Source organism: Magallana gigas, chromosome 1 (assembly GCF_963853765.1).
Source record: "Magallana gigas chromosome 1, xbMagGiga1.1, whole genome shotgun sequence".
In the NCBI taxonomy this organism is placed as follows: domain Eukaryota; kingdom Metazoa; phylum Mollusca; class Bivalvia; order Ostreida; family Ostreidae; genus Magallana; species Magallana gigas.
Genome location: NC_088853.1, coordinates 67,066,603 through 67,087,403, shown reverse-complemented (window position 1 = coordinate 67,087,403; position 20,801 = coordinate 67,066,603). Strand labels below are relative to the sequence as shown.

The window sequence follows — 20,801 nt, the reverse complement described above, 5'->3', positions numbered from 1 at the left end:
ACATGTAGATGGGCTTGGTTTTCTTATAGGCTGTCCAGTAGCTGGGTAAATCCTTGTTCAGTGTACCCCATCCATGGGTAAATCCTCGTTCAGTGTACCCCATCCATGGGTAAATCCTCGTTCAGTGTACCCCATCCATTATCCAACACTCTCTCCTAGTTTATGTACGCTTTTACTTTGTAATTATTTAGTGACCTATAGACATGACCCAGTTTATCAAGTGACCTATAAAAATGACCTAGTTTGTTAAACTTCAGTCCTGTCTAAAAACAAAAACCTAAAGCTGTTGTGACGACAATTTTTGTCCTTTGTGATTATTCTTAATCTCTTGAACATGTTGAAATAAAAATATATTCCTGTTAAAAAAAATATATGTCCATAACTGTTATACATGTAAACATGTATGTTGATGTTTCATTAATATATATATTTTTTTATTTGAATTCGTATTTTATGTTTGTCCTTTACCCTGTTTCCCAACTTCAAGCAGAAATGAAATTTGTTTTTTTTTTATTGTCAGCTTAATAAGAAAAGAAAGTAGAGTGTCAATAATAACATAATTGTTTTAAGTCTGTTTTACTTAAGGAATAAGGAATCATTTTTGGAGTATTATGAGGTGATATAATATGGTGATCAAATCCAATAAAGCCTGAATGGCTTTGTGATATGCCTGACCATAAAATTCCAAGAACGATTCCTATCATTATAAATCATATTTATATAATTTGTTGCAATTGTTTGGTTAAATATGAAAATAGTCATTTTGATGAAAATTATTGGACTGTCCATTTTAAAATCAATTCGTAGTGCTATCAAACACTAATAGACACTGGAAAGTGTAAATATATGTAAGATCAATGTTATCATCTTAATCAAGAGGCTTCCAAGGGGTATAAGATTAAAAAGGTGAAATCAAAAATTCAGAGCTTTACAGTCTGCTACAATATTTCTGTTTGTGCAGTTAGATTTTGAAGAGTGACTATCTAAACACTGTGTCATCTATGTATCCCAATGTATTTGATTCCATTGTTGTCTCGGAATTACATATAATTGAATATCAGGAAAAAATTCATCTCCCAAAAATTTTTCATATGTGGTTTATCATGTACCGGTAAAATGACAAAAAAAAGTAATTTAATTTGCCAAATAATATTCAGACTACCATGCTCAGCAAGTTCCATCCGTTTAGTCTGAAAATGAAAGCTGTGAGTATTTTACATTTTTGTTATATTTTTAATCTTTACAGAGCGAATATTGAGGCCAAACTAGCAGACATAGAAGAGGCTCTGGATGCAATTTCTTTTGATAAAAGCTCAAGGTCAAGTTCAAGGTCGACAACCCCTAGAAGTGAAATGTCAACTCCTGTGTTAGGTCATGGTCATTCCGAACCAAAATCAGAGTCAGGGATCAAAGTTCAAGGCAGGGGGGACATGAATCTTGGATTAGAGAAGCAGACGTCTGAGTTCAGTAGGAGACATAATGACTACCACTCCCAACACAATGGATACTCTGTGTCAAGGTCGTATCAGGATATCCGAATTGCTCCTGTCTCAAGGTCAAATGACTACATGTCAATGGCAAGGTCACATGATTACTCCAGTGAAAGTTCAAGGTCGCGACCCCGATCAGCTGGAGATGGGTCAGCCAGAAAGTTGGAGAGGGACGCGAGAGATCAGGTTTCGTACAAAATGAACAGTGATTTGCATTTGGAAATACCTACCAATGGAATGTCGCATAACAACTTGCATCACTCTCCAGAGAGGTTGGAGATGAGACACACGCGAGACAAAAGTCGGATAAGTCGCAGTTCTAGGGACCGGTCAGTAAGCAAAGAGGTGACCTTTAGTAAAGACTGTAAGAGGTCCTCCCCGGAGAGACTGGAATATGGAAGACTTCATCCAAACATCACATCTCGTAAACTCTCTCCCCGTGATCATTCCACGTCTAATGAGAATTCAGATCAGGAGTACAACAGTCCCAGGACGTTCAAACTGGGCCACATCAACGGCGTGGATTTGCTTCCGAGTCGATATGTGGTCCCCTCCCTCCGCGAGCAAAACTCCAATAAATTCGAAGCTGTGGACCCACATCCGGTTGAGAGGAAATCCACACGTCATCATCCGGAAGAGAGGGTCATTACGTCATCTCCTCTCAACAGTAGTGCCCTCTATAAAGCCAAGTCTGAGTCTGAGCTCAGCATGGAGCAGAAGAATAGTTCCCTGGGTGGGAGCTACAAGTACCTGCCCCTCAGGGAAGCTCTAGGGAAGCCCAATGAGGCAGTTGTGACCGACTCTCCCACCAAAGTCAGCAGCGTATCTCAGGAAGATTTGAGGTTCTCAAGCATGCAGGCGATGAGTTTCGACGGGAAGAAGGCATACAGCGTGGACGTGGGTCTACAGAGTCTGGGTCTCGAGCGACACTCGCCGCGGAAATTCAACCCCTCCCCCGAAAAACTGACCCCCCAGAGAGACGCCGGGGAGTCTCCCATCGGTACCCCACGCATGCACAGAAAGACTTACTCCCTGGAGAGGGAGGGGTTTGGCGATGTGGAACACGCCCGGAAGAACCTTGGTCATGGTCTTAGTTCCGACAGTTGGGCGGAAGTTCTGCTGCGAACGAAGGAGCCGGTCAAAAACCTGGTCCAAAAGTTCGAACCAAAAAGTCAATGACTGTACTATTGAGCTACAAGAATCAGGGACAGTTGAAGTAAATTTCAAAAGTCAGTGACTGTTCTAGTGAGATACAAACTTTTGCCCATATACTGGTAGTGGTTAAGGACAGAGAAGTGCATTTTGGGGCTTTCAAGGATAATCTTTCAAATGGAATAGTCATGCAACCTGTGCTAAAACTGTGAAATCTTCAAACTGTGAAACATTAACTCTTGGTTGAAGAATTTTCTTTATGAATGGAATCTTTTCTTTTTAATCAGAAACTTTCTGGGCAAAGAAAAATGATTACTGACTGCCAAAGCCTCGAATGCATTACAAAAATGAGTCTCAAAAGATTGAAACATAAAAAGCATTTAACAATTCTCCACAAAATGAAAACGGGTTTCTGTGCCTCTTCCAAACCTTAGGACTTGATCTGTGATATAAGTATTGCTCCGTCCATCCATGCTTCATTGATTTATAAATATGAATGTCCTCTTTATTAAATCCTCCTATGTTGTGACCATTAAACATTGTTCTTAATATAATGTATAATATTATGGACAGTGCATATTTTTATGTACTGATATATCCATGGTCAACAAAAGAGCAGATTTTATTTGATTTTGACTCTGAGAATCATATGAATGAAAAACCAAATATGTCAGATATGGCTAAAACACATGCAGCATATTGATTCAATATAAACTACTAGTGCGTGTATATTCTTCAGTATTATTAGATTTAATGTACAGTATAAAAGTTTTAATGAAAATGATAATGTCAATTTTATAAGGGAGATTAAAACCAGACTTATTCTAATTTAGCAGGACGTATTAGTAACTTTTTTTTGTTTTACTTAGTGTTTGGGTGCTCCATTACTATCATAGTACATGTATTATTGAATGTCTTCATTGTAACAACCAGGTCAGGAATAAGAATAAGAGTTATCACAGAAATTTAGAAGATAGCTAGTGAAAGTTACATGTATTTTGATTATTGATAATAGATAAATAAATATAAATATGCACTGCTGGCTAAGTAATATATTAATTCAATAAATATGCCAAAACAAGAACTGATATTTTGACAAACTGAACGTTAATCTCTTGTAATGTTTTGCCTTCAATGTAAGTAATTTTCTTTCAAAATTTTCCACTTTGCAATGTGCCAGTCCCAGTGAAGTTTGCTTTGTTTTGCCTTGATTTTCTAAATAGAGCAGCTATGTATGTATGAATAGACAGGTGTATCACACAGGCATTAAAATTAGATCTGCTTGTCCCTATAAACATTTTCTCTTATTTCTTCTCAACTTTAATTAACATTCTCCACATTTATTCTGATATTTTCACGTTTTTTCTATTATCAATGCTGTTTTGATTTGTAATATTACAGTGATTAATAATATTTGTTATCTTCTGATTACACTTGTATTTATCAGCTGATCACGTGACTAATCATGATTAATCAATCGTGTATAACCACAGTTAACTCCCTTTTTTCTCACGTTACTAATATTCCTTGTAACTTTCGCTTTCACTTTGTGTCACCTCACATACTAACAAGAAATATTGAGTAACAAAGAGGGGTCCCCATCAAAATCCGAAAACAAAGCAAACTCAAACGAATTTGAACAACCAATAATTTATGGACAGGAAATAGTATTACTATTGAATCTATATTTGTCATTCTCATTACCTTGTTTGATTTTAAACTTTGACCTTGATTAACCTTGACATGTTATTGACATGACCTTGAACAGACCTTGCCAAGAACGAGAAAAAACAGATTACAGAGTCATTTTTTATAATGTCACATTTACATTATGTATATTAAAAATGTCTTTTTTGCAAACAAAGGGCATTTTTATTTCAGGATAAGATTTCTGTAGTAAAGTTTATGTTTTATTTATTTATTTATTTTTAGTTGTATATTGTACATATGTCAATATTGCTCGTGATCTTATGTGTTTCAGTATTACGAGCAGATGTATTATTAATTAATCTTTAAAAATTGAGCATACTTTCATTTTCATTTGTGATTTTCAAGAATTGATATTTGTTCCCTAGACCGATTTTTTGCATTTAGTGTAACCATGGACAACACATGTCACGTGGTTTTTTAAGTATTTTATTCATTGAAAAAAGATCTGTATATAAAGCGTTTTGTGTAAATTATTTTTACTTCCTTCATATTTATTTTTTTAAACTTGATTTTGTGGTCTGTGATTTAAATGGATCAAACGAGAGAAGAAGAGAAAATAAATACAAATATTTAACAGAAACATCGTTGTTTATATGATAATGATTAGCACTGAAATTTTTCTAGGTGTTGTGTAAAATAATGGCCGATTATGAAGTTTTAAACATTAACTTGAAATGAAGATGGAACATATATATGGGACACCTTGAGATTTATATGTGGATAATTGTGCATCAATATTTGACCAGAAAATAGAACAGATCAGAAGGACGTATTAACCTATTTATTTTAAGTGTTTAAGAAAACATGAAATTACAGTTCAGATTCTAGAGAATGTACGCTATATATGGATAGATAAGCAATGCCCTACTTCGTCTACATGTACAAGGTAAATATCCAATATCGAGTAGATCAACGGAGTTGTCCTTAACATGTAAATCTCTCTCTCCCTCTTTCTCTCTTTTCCCGTGCACTTGTTATATACCATATTCTCTCTCTCTCTCTCTCTCTCTCTCTCTCTCTCTCTCTCTCTCTCTCTCTCTCTCGTTATGATAATAAGCAATGGCGTAGCTACCATGTATGCTTATATGCCTGAGCATGCACATCATTTTGGAAAAAAAGGAAGAAACTCAGTAAAAAAATAAAGAAAAAAGAATTTACAAAAAGAATTCAAGTATTAAGGTCCATAGTTAGTTATTCGAACCACCCGTCAACGGGGCATCGACAAATTTATCAATGCTAAACAAGGACGTCTTAAGTACCAAATATAGACACGCAATGTGGTCTTACAGTACCATATTAAAGAAACAGTACACAATGCATGTACCTAATAAAGCAAAGATTTATTTTGCATTTGAACTTAGTTTTACACATCATTTTAAATTTCCCCCATAGAATATCACAGTTTTATTAAAATATTCATTACCATAAACTAGGTGAAAATGAACTTAAGAATAAAAGCTTTGAGCGGGTCAAAAACAAACGTCAAAAGTTTTTTTCTTCTTTTAGCTTTTAATGAAGTTTTGTGATTTTATTTTATGTCTAAACTAAATCCAAAACAATTTCAACTGCCTAAAAATATGCTTAAATAGTGAGCATTCCTTCAATTTCTGCGATGATTTTTTAGTGTTAAAAATCGTCAGAATCCATGAGCTTCCGGGGCCTTCGCTCCCTGGGCCCCCATCAGGCTTCGCCCTGGACCCACTGGGGGTCTCATGGCGGCCCCATACCCCCTGCCATTTTAAGCATGCACTTCGTTTCGGGTCTAGCTACGCCACTGATAAGGCGTACATTTGATTTGTCGCGTTCTCTCAACGGAGTTGTCGTCCTTAACATGTAAATCTCTCTCTCTCTTCCCATGCACTTGTTATATACCATTCTCTCTCTCTCTCTCTCTCTCTCTCTCGTTATGATAATAAGGCGTACATTTGATCTGTCGCGTTCTCTCAACGGAGTTGTCTTCCTTAACATGTAAATCTCTCTCTCTCTCTCTCTCTCTCTCTCTCTCTTCCCATGCACTTGTTATATACCATTCTTTCTCTCTCTCTCTCTCTCTCTCTCTCTCTCTCTCTCTCTCTCTCTCTCTCTCTCTCTCTCTCTCTCTCTCTCTCTCTCTCTCTCTCTCTCTCTATTTATGATAATAAGGCGTACATTTGATATGTCGCGTTCTCTCAAGGAGAAATATTTGGAACAGGATGTATACAAACAAAACTTCCCACATTGAAATTGTCACGTAGATCCAGACATACATGTACGCATAAACCTAATTAAAAATACAGGGTGTTTCATTCCAATTAATCTTCAGTGGTTCTATTTTGCGGTATTATTTATCTCATGATAGTTGTATGTTTATGGCTGAAAGACTATAGTTTAACAGATTAGATTTATTTATTTTCCGTGCATTTTAAATCAGCATAACCCGTGGTCCGACACGTCCTACCTTCTGCATTAAATACACGTGACCAAAAGTTCGACCCTTGACTGAATTTTCCCACGGTGATCTATTATCTTTGATTCATGAAGGCGCGGGGATCAATATTAATAAAATATGCCGTGCGAGAGTCATTTGCGAAGCAAGAAAGAGGGGGTTGGGTCTGGAACCCCCTCCAGCGAAAATTCAATCTTGTTAATTTCACTTAATAAGATTACCGAAAATATTAATTAGGGCTACCCAAACCATTTTTAAATGCTTATGTAGGGATAAAAGGACGCAACATTAATGGACTATGAATCGCTATTTTTTTCTGGTATAATCATAAAACCATGCAAATACATGTAACAGATCGGCGATATTGGGGTGTGGGTTAATAAAATTGTTATTTTTCGTTTTGGTGTTATAAAATTAAACAAATAAATGCCAGGTTGTATGAGATTAAAAATGCGCTCTCTCTCTCTCTCTCTCTCTCTCTCCCCCCCCCCCCCCCCCATCAATTTCAAGATCGTTCCAATGGGCATTCTTTGTGTAGGTTTGGTTGATTGAAGGGGGGGGGGGGGGGGGTAGTGGTGATGCAAAATGTTTATCTTGATATACAAGTGATATACGACACACTGAAATGAAAACATATCCTACAGGAAATATTCACAACAAAACTCATCCCTTTTTTAGTCGACTTGAAGAAAAAACCCCTCAAATATTTCTTTTAAACATCCGGGTTTGTTAAAATTCAAGATTAAACAGTGCGCCGTGAATACTTGCACGTTATAGTTTTCTAACATATCATCCCCCGCGCGAACAGTCCGACCTTCGCAAGGTCACGCGAGATCGATAGAGCCGTCTGCATACGTGCGGATTTCAATGCAGCCTCAATAATTCCGGAAATTTTCGATTAATAATCATTTCGCAGCATTCGGGCGAGGAGGAAATCTAGCAGTGCATTTGGATTAACAAAGGACACCTGTGGTAAGTCTTTGTACAATTTAATTTTTTTTTTCATTTTTGGAATTTTTTGTATTTATGTACATGTGTATGACTGTACATTTTCTGTATACCATTTTACCAATTTTAATATTTTGATACGCCCCCCCCCCCCCCCCCCCCGAAAAAAACCCTCGAAAAACGACTCTACCTTTTAACCCCCACCTTTCTCACTTTAAGCAGGCAAAAGATAGCACTGTCAAATATTTTTTTTCTGTTCTGAATGACAGAAACTTCCTTAAGTATATATCATATCACACTCAATTTCATATAGATCTAAAAAATAATCTTGAAGACGTTTATCATGTCTAAATGTTTCAATGAACTTCGTCTCATTTTTTGTTTTTTAATGAAGTCTAACTTTCACTTTCAGATTTATGATTTATCATTTATACAAAACGAATATTTGATTAACTTTTCCTGTCGTTGACTTTTTCATAAATGTATTGAAATCTTTTTGTTTTTCATTTTTTTTTTTAGAAAAGAAAGAGGCACTGAAACCTTCTTTTGTCTGGGAGAGAAACACAGTGTATAAAGTCGACGTCGTGTTATTGTAACAATAAATCAGAAAACCTTCCCATCATGCCTCTGAAACTGGTTCCTTGGGATGTGTTTAAGCATCATCTACGTCACCATCACGGGGTAGGCCTCACTTACCTGTAACTGACTAATTAATTAATATGCTAGCTCTTGTACACTTAGGAAGGCCACTGTATGCTTATATCTCTCTCTCCATCTCCCTCGTATTTCTCTCTCTCTCTCTTTTATTTCTCTATCTCTCTGTATATCTGTATTTTCATATCGTCTTTTTCTCCCTCGCAGCTCTCTCTCTCTCTCTCTCTCTCTCTCTCTCTCTCTCTCTCTCTCTCTCCGTATAACGGTGTTAATGACGGGGACTTGCTTTATCATAGGTATATATACCATGATACCGTTATGATTGTACAGCTATGGTACATTGTAACATTAGCCGCCTTTGGTCATATTAAGAAAGAACTACAGATCTTTAAAAAGGACAATTTTAACAAATTATTCAAAAAGTTCAATGCAATATTTTTAAATGGTTTTATTCTATGATCGACTAGTTTATACATTCCCCTGCTTTGAATCATCTCGTAAAAAGTGAATTCATTGATGAAAGGAATACATAATGTAAACAATGCGTTCGGCGGTTAAATCCTTTCTCAAAAAACTTCAGGCATTTAACATTTTTTTTTCTTCAAGAATATATTTGGCATGTTTTCAAGAATTCTTTAAAACAAGATTCTTTTATTTATTTACATTTTGATAATTTGTTTTCTTGTTTTCTTTTTTATTTTACAAAACTGCAAAGACCGTTGCGCCGACATTGCTTAATTAGGATGAAGCGTAATAAACCTGTTATTTTAATTTTGATCTAAAAAAAAAATGTAATATATATGTTTGATAGGACAACAGGTTAAATATATTATATGAACAGAGAATATATTAGCTTTTCCGATTTCTTCCTTTCAACACATGCCTACGAAATATTTTGATAATATCAATTACGTAATTTTTTGCAAACCGTCAAGTTTAGTTTGCTAAATTGATTAATATCATTTTTTTTTTTTGATGAATATTGGCATTGTTGAATTTGTGATTTATTTATAACTTTCAGAGATTGGCCCAAAAGTTGCTTACAATTAAGTTTTGTCCACACATGGAAGACCCCCCCCCCCCCCCGCTATCTTTTTTTCAACAGAATACCGGATAAAACCAAACATATTCTCATTCATGTAATATATTACACATCTTTCAAAAATGTTAAGTTCATTTTGATTTGAAACGCTCATATCCGCATTACGGAAATTAATTTCTTCCGAACCACGCCCGGACGAAATTGGAAATAGACATAAAGGCAACCTAATCGCATTAGAGCCACCTGTTGCTTTGTAGTATGACAAATTTTCTTTCATCGCTTCTTACATAGCTGGCATTGATGTTGTATACACACCTTGTTATATAATGCCAGGAGACGGTGTGTTACGTAATATAGAATTAAAGATGGTTAAAGATAAACAAGTTGAGCAGTTTAAATTGATATAACTACCACGGAAGCAAACACATAGAAAACCCAAAATATTGTATTTGTCCTTCCTTTTTCTGCATTAATGATATTAACCCCTTCACGGTAACTGCGGTACTGCTCTTTTGCAGGGCAAAATGACATAGTTTGGTAAAATATGACGTAACGTCAATTGTTTCATTTACGTCATTTAATTATCTACCAACTGAAATTTCGGCAAAGTATATCAATTTGCCCTGCAAGATAGCAGTACTGCAGTTATCGTGAAGGGGTCTATTAAGCTTTTATTATGTTGTCTTCCGACATTTTTTGTGGACCCCCTCTCCCTTGTTTTAAATCACTGTTTAAACGGCTGCATAGAGAACACAGACAGACTACTGGCTATAAAGGACTTTATAGGACGCAAGCTCTATACGCGTGCTCAGGAATCCACAATTGGACGCAAACAACGTGTTAAAAGCCAGCTTCCGTTTATTTCCGGAAGCCAATGTCCGCCCTGTCAGTTTTTGGGGTCAACAACCTGCATTGTGTGCATCGCTTTGAGATTTTTGTTTTGTTTGTGTTTTATTCCTTTAGGGTTTTTTACTCTATAAATTAAACATCGTGCCGTATATATAATTTACATTAAGGGACACAGTATAGGAATTACTTACGTGGATATTTGTAAATGAACCAGAATAATCAATACTTGTCTTCATCAGTATATGCGGAACTTCAGTCATTGCATTAATAAATTCGAAATTCCGCTGATACTTTAAGTTATAAACTTCATCGGATCATTAATTTCATATGAATGAATAGGGTAACATAAGATTTCAGGGAGTGTAACATGAATAAATAAAGTAGAGAGAGAGAGAGAGAGAGAGAGAGAGAGAGAGAGAGAGAGAGAGAGAGAGAGAAGAGAGAGAGAGAAAGAAAGAGAGAGAGAAACAATTGTCGCAATATCAATCGAGGCGTGGAGCTAACAGCCAGGGGATGAACACATTCAATAGTTAATAATTGCTTCCACCACTTCACTATACTCTGTCCCGAGTTTTTGCTTCCACCACTTTTTTCTTGATATTTTGATAATCATAAACACTTTCGTACTCAAACTACATTGATCCACTTATATGAAAAGTGTCCAGATTATCTGTTTTGAAACGCCCCTTCTACCGCCTCAGGTTTCAATACACATCCAAAAATAGAAAGTCTACGGGGATTTTGCATTGCATCAGCCATTAATAAGCCCTAATAATAACGTTGAAAAATTGCGCGAGGTATCCCGAGAACTTCCGAATGGAGAAAAGATATGAATTATATATCCCGTAAAAAATTTATTTTCGTTCCTGTGAACTTGAATGAGTGAAAAATGATAATTTTTCGGGGAAGTTATCTTGAATATATTCCCTTACATCGATTTCAACTGTATTTCTTTCACGGGTATGTGTATTTTTATTAAAAATCATCAAAAGGTGATGGAAGCAATAACGTGGGACAGACTATAGATGCCATGGTTGTATTATGTTACTAATGTTACACTGCTATTGTCCGAACCATGACAGTCCTTTAAATCTTTATCGATTTAATCAATCATAACACCTAGCAGTCGTCTGTATATCAATCAATCAATTAAGCTATCGATCGATCAATCATTAATCAATCAATCAATCAATCAGTTCAAAAAGTCGCTCAAACTTCCACAGACCGCATTGCACGCCGCCCTTTTGATAAAGAAATGGCTAATTCTAATTCATGAAAGCACGTTCTAGTTTTGATTACTTTGTCACATGACTTACTGAACTTAGATAAACTTGCAAATTCTACAGTACACGTAGTTGTTCATTAGCCTACTATAGAGTATCAGCAGAGCAATATTATAGCTAAAATTTGATTATAGGATTGTGTTCTATATCTTTTCAGCATTTTGCAATTTTAATGAGAACAATTGCATTCAAGTAGTTGAGAAGGCAAGTACTTAGTATCTATGAAGAGTCTGCAATTAGCCCTTTGCAAAATATGGATCCATACACGTGTCTGCGCTGAAACTGCAGTTTCGCTACGTGCATCACATAGAAAAATACCCGCGGTTTCCATTATTTTTTGTTATACTTTCATGTTAAATACTGAAATCTGATTGGTTTAGACGCAGTTCATAATCTGTTCTATTACCCTCAGCATTAGCAACGCACTTAGCAACGGGTAACATTACGAATTGTTACATGCGCGAAAATCATGCGCGTACGGTTCGCGTTAGAATTCACGTTATTCTTATCTAAAAGCAGTGATGTTTTCTTTAAAATTAAGACATTCAGTATAACAAAATAAATAGTGCCTGTTTGGGAGGGTAACAGTTGAAATTGACACCCCGAGAAAACCATTGTCAACCTCCGCTTCGCGTCGGTTGACAATGGTTTTCTCGGGGTGTCAATTTCAACTTCGCGTCGGTTGACAATGGTTTTCTCGGGGTGTCAATTTCAACTGTTACCCTCCCAAACAGGCACTATTTATATAATAGTTCAAGACGCGATTCGAATGTTCGTGGCAATACGTTGATATTTACATGAAAAGGAAACGGTAAGCGCTAGGCAGTGCTAGATATATATAGAGTTATGTTTAAGAAAAAAGTAAATGGAACTTAAAGCAATATTTTTAAGGTTTTATTTCGGTTCAAAAACCTGTTAGAATGATAAGTCTGCGTGTATCTTAAACTTTTATGATAAATCAGATTTGAAAAAAAAATAATCAATATTTGTCAGAAGAAAGATTTCTCTTCTAAAGAGATTTTTGTACAGGATGACAATAATTCAATTTTGCTTTAAATAAGGCTTCTTAACGGCTTTTCATACAAAAATAAAGCTAACAGAGATTTAAAAGCCATGAATTTTTTTGTCATTTTAGCAGGAAATAAGAATTTGGGAAAAAATTCTCAACATGAAGATTGCAGCTCATATTGCTTTGAATTAGATGGTTAACAGGCGGTGTTTTAATTTCCCACATTCATCGAGAAACACGATCATAAGGACCTGCTTTTAAATGATAACTTTGCATACAAGATATTTGTGCACTTAAAAAAAAACCAAATTGATTAGTATGCATCTTTTCCCCGGTAAATACTAGTATTCCTTAATGTTCACAGTTGTCCAGGTCACGTGACCATTTGGATGTCAGGAATTTTCATGATCCCAAGCACCGAACCTTCATTACGTTGTGCCGACGAATGCTTTGCTATGCTCCAACGGTCTTTGTCGCCGGCGAGATGAGCACTCACAGTAATGTCGACATTAAAATCGAAAGTAAATGAAGAAATTAGTATTTGATGAGCCTACGCCAATAACATGCCTGATATCTATATCTAAATGATGCATCTCTGTTCGTCGATTGACAACTTATCAAGTTTCTGCTTAATTGATGGACAGCCTTATCAATGAATTGTTCGTTATTTACTCTCTTGATCGAAGACTGGCACATTGGTAACGCAAAAGAGGGGTCAGAAAGACATGCAGTGTTTGCATAATTTGAGTTCAATGCAAATATTTGTTATTGATTAATTGTTATTGATTTGAAGACATGAAGTCGTTTTTAATGAATTATACATTAAATTACTTTAAATTATCATAGGTCAGTACTTCACTAAATTCAGGATGTCGTGCCCCCCCCCCCCCATACATCAGTCACATCCCAACAATTTATCTTTCTCTCTCCCCGTATCTCTCTCTCTCTTTCTCTCTCTCTCTCTCTCTCTCTCTCTCTCTCTCTCTCTCTCTCTCTCTCTGTGTATATATGGTTCAGTCTGACGCTGACAATAATGTATGTTTGAACCAGCATGAAGCGTTCACATTTCAAGATATTGACATAATAATGACAGTTGGGAGCAAGTTATCAATTACAGAAACAGAAAACCCCCAGCGGGCCCGGGATACGAGTGGGCAAAAAATCTATATGCAAGTACTTGAAAAATGTGTTTTTGTCAGTCAAGCTCTTTGATAAAGAAGGCGAGAAAAGCCATCCAGTGTTAAGACTGCTACCGTCAAGAGCGAGTGATGGAATAACGTGAACACCGGGAAGTTGCGTGTTGTCAATTATCAATAATAAGAGTTGACCATTAAGCGGCGGTTTAATGGCGCAGAAACCTTGCAGTGTTATCAGGTTGTCCTTGATATGCCCTTGTTCTGTACATCGCCGTGATTACAGAGGGCAACTCCCGTATCCTCAGTCGCCATCTTGTTCTTGTCTCATAATCGACATTTATTGTTTGATTGGTTGGATCTGGACAGGAATCAATGCTCATTTGGATGATGGGGAACCACAGTAGGTTTTGTCTGATGCATTGCTACAGGATAAAACAAAAGGTTCATTTCTCTTGCACATCCAGCGGGAGGGGGGGGGGGGGGGTTCTGGAATTGGATGGGTTTAAGAGAAATAGTTTTTGTTTGGCAGAAGGGGGTCGGAATCCTTTTTTTCGCTAACTTTACTATGTGACCCCCCCCCCCCTCTTCCCCGATCCGCGCACGATGTATACAATGTAAGGGTTCCTGGTAAATTTTATTGTCTACTTCTGCCAATACCCGCTATCTACATGTACCTTAGAACGCTATCTACCAATGCACGCTATTATACATGTACCTACGCTAAAGACGGGTTACAGATTGGCTGTATCTGTTTATAAGACTACAGATCTAGTATCCGTGTAGGTTTTAATTTTAACCTTTTTTTGCATAAAAGCCAATAAAGTGTGCAAGGTAGTCATTTAATTTAAGTTTTGTATCGTAAACAGTGTACAAACATGTATAAATCTATATAAAAAACACAAAGTTGATACAGAATATTTTAAGTGACTAATACGCCCGTCTAATCTTATCATATCAATTCAACAATTAAAAAAAATGTTTTTTTTTATACTCTAGTAACAAAACTTGATACCTATGAGTAATATTTTTACATTTATATTTGTACCCTTTAAGTTGATAATATATTGTCAATATATATATATAAAGACCTTTTATAGTATTCATTGTTGACTGATATCTTTCTAAAAGTACTTTCATTTTTATTTAAGTAACCGCCTAGTTTTGACTCTTACATATATATTTAAAAAGCTGTCACCATGCGACAATCTAGAACAATCCTAGTGCTCTTTAATCTTTTTTCCAGGCCGATTCTTTATATAGTCAAATGAATTCCCGGTTTGTGGATTATCTGTTCAGGTCTTTTATCAGCCCCCATTGGTACCTGAGTACGTGCGAAATCGTGCGTTTTTCCGTGAACATGGACTTAGACTTTGACGCTTATGGATTGCGTAACCCGGAAAACTTAATGTTAGCGATCGGTCGTGAGACAGTAACCCGGATGAAAATCATTTAAAATGTTTCTTCCTCTTTAATGAACTTTAAAAAAAGAGGAAAATAATATTATTGTAATCAAGGTATAACCTTTTAAATGGGAAATATACTATGTTTTAGTCCCTTTAAATAAAGTTAAAATACAAATTAATCAATGTCTTTAATTTTGGATGAAATTGGAACGACAAGCAATGAATTATTTTCATTCCGTGTAATGTCATATTCTTTTAAATGATTTTTTTCTGTTTATACACTCTAAGTATAACTGCCGGATTGTTGCGTGCATGGACAAAGTACCAACGTGGAACAACGTTGACAACATGTATTACAGGTACACTACATGTAATGTATTACAGGTACACTACAGGTAATGTATTACAGGTACACTACATGTAATGTATTACTGGTACGCTACATGTAATGTATTACATGTACACTACATGTACTGTATTGCAGTTACACTACATGTAATGTATTGCAGGTACACTACATGTAATGTCACTACATGTAATGTATTACAGGTACACTACATGTAATGTATTGCAGGTACACTACATGTAATGTCACTACATGCAATGTATTACAGGTACACTACATGTAATGTTTTACAGGTACACTACATGTAATGTCACTACATGTAATGTATTACAAGTACACTACATGTAATTTATTGCAGGTACACTACATGTAATGTAATGCAGGTAAACTACATGTAATGTCACTACATGTAATATATTACAGGTACACTACATGTAATGTATTGCAGGTACATTACATGTAATGTATTGCAGGTACACTACATGTAATGTATTACAGGTACACTACATGTAATGTATTACAGGTACACTACATGTAATGTCACTACATGTAAAGTATTACAGGTACACTACATGTAATGTATGCAGGTACACTACATGTAATGTATCACAAGTACACTACATGTAATGTATTACAGGTACACTACATGTACTGTCACTACATGTAATGTATTACAGATACACTACATGTAGTGTATTACAGGTACACTACATGTAATGTTTTGCAGGTACACTACATGTAATGTATTGCAGGTACACTACATGTAATGTATTACAGGTACACTACATGTAATGTATTACAGGTACACTACATGTAATGTTTTGCAGGTACAATACATGTAATGTATAACAGGTACACTACATGTAATGTATCACAAGTACACTACATGTAATGTATTACAGATACACTACATGTAATGTATTACTGGTACGCTACATGTAATGTTATGCAGGTACACTACATGTAATGTATTGCAGGTACACTACATGTAATGTATTACAGGTACACTACTTGTAATGTCACTACATGTAATGTATTACAGGTACACTACATGTAATGTATTGCAGGTACACTACATGTAATGTATTGCAGGTACACTACATGTAATGTATAACTGGTACACTACGTGTAATGTATTGCAGGTACACTACATGTAATTTCACTACATGTAATGTATTACAGGTACACTACATGTAATGTATTACAGGTACACTACATGTAATGTATTACAGGTACACTACATGTAATGTATTACATGTACACTTTCTCTCTATCACTAGCTATCCTTTACTTATTATCTCTGTCTTTCCGTGTCTGAAACAAACCTTGTTTACATAACTTTAAAAAAAAATGCCTCTAAAACATGACACGAGCTTTATTTGCTTAACAAACGTTGAGAATTCTGCACTTTGTATCTCGCTTATAACTTGACAACCGACTTTTTAAAAAAAGATTCGGCTGATAACTCAGAAATATCTTAAAATAGCATATTAACATTAAAATTTAAATTGAAAATAAAAACGAATAAAATTAGAAAAGTTTCGATTCTTATCGCAACCACGCCAATATATGGTCCGTTTTTATATAAATTCTCTTTAGACTATGCAAATGAAGACGGCGTCAATCCTTTTTCAAAACCCTTGGTGTTTCGGCATCTACCTTGCAAAGTTTTTATGCAATGATAGAAAACACCGCATGTATGTCTTTGTGTGTATGTCCGACATACAGAAATTACAGATGTTCATTAAATATATCAATACAAATAATGATAATTTTTTTTTAATTCATGTATTATTGAATGTGTAACTTTGAAAGCGTGTAAAGTGTTATGATAATATGATTAAGGTTACCTGTTCAACTTTATGTGAGTGTTAACTAACATGTTTACAGAAAGTAGTGTATAACATATATAGTTTTAGCCAACCTCTTCATTTCTTACATATTCTTGTTTTTTACATAAATTTCATTACTTATTAATATATATCTTTTTATTCTAAAACAAATATTTGTGTATTTTACTCAGTTATACTCTTTTTCTTTGGTTTTAATATAAGCCTTTGATGATTGTGTTTGGTTAAGGTTCGTTTCAACATGCTTATGCTTTGTTTTTGTACGATAAAAATTTTGATGATGTTTTTACGATCTTTTGCTTTCAAAAACATTGATGCCTTTGTTTAATTAGGGTCCTTTTCCATGTTTTTTTTCCAGACCAAGCCGTTGATGGCGGTGTTTAATTGAGGTCCTTTTCCATCTTTTTTTTCAGACCAAGCCGTTGATGGCGGTGTTTGGTTTAGGTGCGTTCCTTTCTGTTACATATCCAGTGTTTTGTCTTCTCACCAGCCCAGACATTAAGTAAGTGAGGCATACATTATCCAAACGTCTGAAACTCACGGTGAGTCAATGCTTACTGACCGTGGGTCAACTCATTAACCTTTTCTCCTTCTCATGAAAGTTTTAAGTTCTTATTCGATTGGCTTCTCCACACTCCTATTACAGAACTGGTGGTTCAAAGATTTTATAACAATAATGTCTTTTTCTACCAACAAAACACAAATGAGTATCGCTTTCTCATGGTGAATTGAAAATAATAAATATTCATGAACACGAGAAAACTTATAAGAGTTCCCTCATGGACAGTACGCATATGCGAGAATGACCGCCGGTTTCCTACGACAGTATTGTTTTCATTTCAATAACAATCATTGAATGTTCGTAATTGATTCAACTCGCAATAATACAGCATATTCCTTGCTAACTTTTAAACGTAAGTACTGTTGTTCAGTGATTGCTGAACAAGGAAAAGTTTTGGTGAAGGTTTTGAGGGTTTAGGTTGATTTGAGATCAAGCCCCGATCATTATTGCAAATATTAATGTTTTGAGATTATAGTTCACAATCTGAATTGATGAGTATGGGTGTTTCTAAGATTTTGCAGTGAGTTATGTCCATTTAAGTATGGAAAGAATTAATTGGCAAAGAAATATACCCTTCAATGTGTTGTTGAGATCAACAAAAAGATATATATCTTTGTAAATTAGATATTCTAAAACATGTTTTTAATATGAACATCTACACAATTTTTTGTCGTTGATTTTTCTCCAGACTATGGAAACGACAAAAACGTCCACGATATGAAGATGTTGATATCACAAAAAGTAAAACGGTGAGCAGTGTTCTTACAAGGGTCAAAGTCAAGGTTTAGTAGTCATGAAAAATACACTGTGTGAAATCATCAGGGCAGGAATCCACCTATTGTAGTTATATAGTTCAAAGGTCAACAGATAATTAACGTGTCAAATGCATTATGTAAAATCATCAGGACAATAATCAACTATTTGTGGTAAACCAATAAATCGTAAACTATTTGTAAAATGTTCTACATGATCTTTCCTCTTTTTTTACTACAACGACAAAAACAGTTAGGGAGAACGGCCATCTGCTGGTTTTTAAGATATATATATATCAAAAGGAAAACAAATTTATTGAAAAAGAAAGTTGTAAACATTAAGTAATGTCTATCAAAATTTGGAATTTATTGAATAAATAATATATTCGGGGACTTTTATTTCTCACAAAAAAGCGAATTCAAGTTAGTTATCTTAAGTTATTTTTTCGCCGTAAAGTTTGTCAATGTTTTGTTTTGACAGATCTATACGGTGACACCTTTAGTTCAGAGAACTGGACCAGTAAGTGAAATGGAGGTTCTAGCTCATGAAGCAGTAGGACCTCGCCAGTATGTGTACGGAGATGAAAGAAAGTAAACGGAATAAGGAATAATTATATTTATGGTCAATGAGCGATAACTGTGTTTGAAAGTTACATTTTGTGTGATTATTGTGTTTTTTCGACTTTAATAGAATTTGATGATTTTTAAGAATTGCACTGAAATATTGTTTAATAAATTTGATGTCTGAAAAAGTATAATATCAACATATATTTTGAGAAACATAACTTAGCATATATTACTCTGTTTTTAAATTTAAATTCATATGTCTTGATAATCTCCATGTGGCGATGCCGTTTTTATATCTAACGACTTTCTAAAAATATGTAAACGTAATTGTTAGTTTAAACTTCCTTAGAAAGACGTTAAAGAGCCCTGCATGTTAATATTTAAACAGAAAACACGGTGAATTTTGTAATTGGCTGTTTGATTTGGTCCATAGACAGATATATTTAATTAACCACGTGTCAGAAAGTTTCTGTGATTTTTGTAGACAATCACTTAATTCAATAGTTCTGCATTAAGTCCATACTGTACACATTTTTCCGAGAATGAAGACACAGGAACTAGTTTTAAAATTCATGAAAACTCAAATATATTTGCGAGAATGTAATAAATAGTTGTTTTTTATTCAATTAAATTAAAATAAAATTAAATTGTTTTTAACTTAATTATTTACAAATATATCTGTGTGAAGCCGATAAATAAATTTATTTTACATATTATGATATTGTTGTTTTTTTTATTCAACTAAATTAAACTAAAATTGAATTGTTATTAACTTAATTATTTTCCTTAGGTCGCTGTAGGTTTCGACCAATCAATTATCGGAGCATGTAGATTGATTTCAGTCACGTCAGTTTCTTTAGAGCTATAAATTGCAATAAGTTTTCGTAAGAAATAGAGGGAATCATACTCGGTAGATGTAAATATTTGTTTATATATCCACCAAGTATGATTTCCTCTATTTCCTAAGGAAGTTGATTGCAACAGTTCTGTACAAACTGACAGGACTGAAATCTTTACGCCCTGTTCTATCTATTAATTGAAACCTTCAGCAATCTAAAAAATCACGGCCTGCAGGTAATATTCATGATGTCAGAATTCCTATAGGAGACGATTTGGTTGTTTCTTTTAGCTAATGTACTGATGCACTTTACCATTAATTTAGTTAATTTCACTTACTAGTACTTTTCGCAAATAATCTATTAATTTGTTAAAAAAATGATGTGAATATAAACAATAAAATATTTTTTAAATGATTTTTGCGGGTTCATATCCTATATCCCAATCACTAAAGATTTAATTTTAATGTTTGAAAATTATTTACATTGTCGACATTAAATATTAACTTTCAAGATATTCTGTCAACACATTTTAAATCAATATCAAAACAATGAAAAATGAGATTTTCATTAAGATTTAATGCAAATGTTAAAAACTCTCAAAGTTAATGATAAAAAAAATAACATTATATAAAATAATCCTTGGATTATTGTTTGCACTGAAATTTATTTATATAAGATGCAAAATATTTAAACTATTTTAAATGATAACAAAATAAGAAAATTGAGAAAAACATTTTTTTTAAATTCAACTACATTTATATTCCATTAAATGTCTGTATTCAGG

General features: G+C 34.5%; 2 protein-coding genes across 8 annotated transcripts in view; both read left to right on the top strand.

Annotated features, from left to right (window-relative positions):
- The window catches only part of LOC136269935 (centrosomal protein of 152 kDa-like), a 45,510-nt gene extending 40,578 nt beyond the window's left edge, over positions 1-4,932 (top strand). For 2 of the 3 annotated variants that reach the window (XM_066065897.1, XM_066065860.1), the window contains exon 30: positions 1,247-4,932. In XM_066065897.1, the coding sequence (XP_065921969.1) occupies positions 1,247-2,669 (1,423 nt within the window). In that variant the 3' untranslated portion in view covers positions 2,670-4,932. Of the gene's footprint in view, positions 1-29; positions 46-1,246 lie in introns of all 3 variants that reach the window. The other variant, XM_066065928.1, reaches the window with a different exon arrangement.
- Positions 4,933-7,504: 2,572 nt separating this feature from the next.
- LOC117687990 (uncharacterized) overlaps positions 7,505-20,801 on the top strand; it is a 28,837-nt gene continuing 15,540 nt past the window's right edge. Inside the window, exons 1-5 of one of the 5 annotated variants that reach the window (XR_010707547.1) lie at positions 7,505-7,749; positions 8,245-8,406; positions 17,656-17,799; positions 18,548-18,608; positions 19,093-19,892. Coding sequence is in view for 4 of the 5 variants with exons in the window: in XM_066065712.1 (XP_065921784.1) it covers positions 8,347-8,406; positions 17,711-17,799; positions 18,548-18,608; positions 19,093-19,206 (324 nt within the window). In the remaining variant the exon portion in view is untranslated. Of the gene's footprint in view, positions 7,750-8,244; positions 8,407-17,655; positions 17,800-18,547; positions 18,609-19,092; positions 19,893-20,801 lie in introns of those variants that run through there. The other 4 variants (XM_066065712.1, XM_066065754.1, XM_066065794.1 and 1 more) reach the window with 4 other exon arrangements.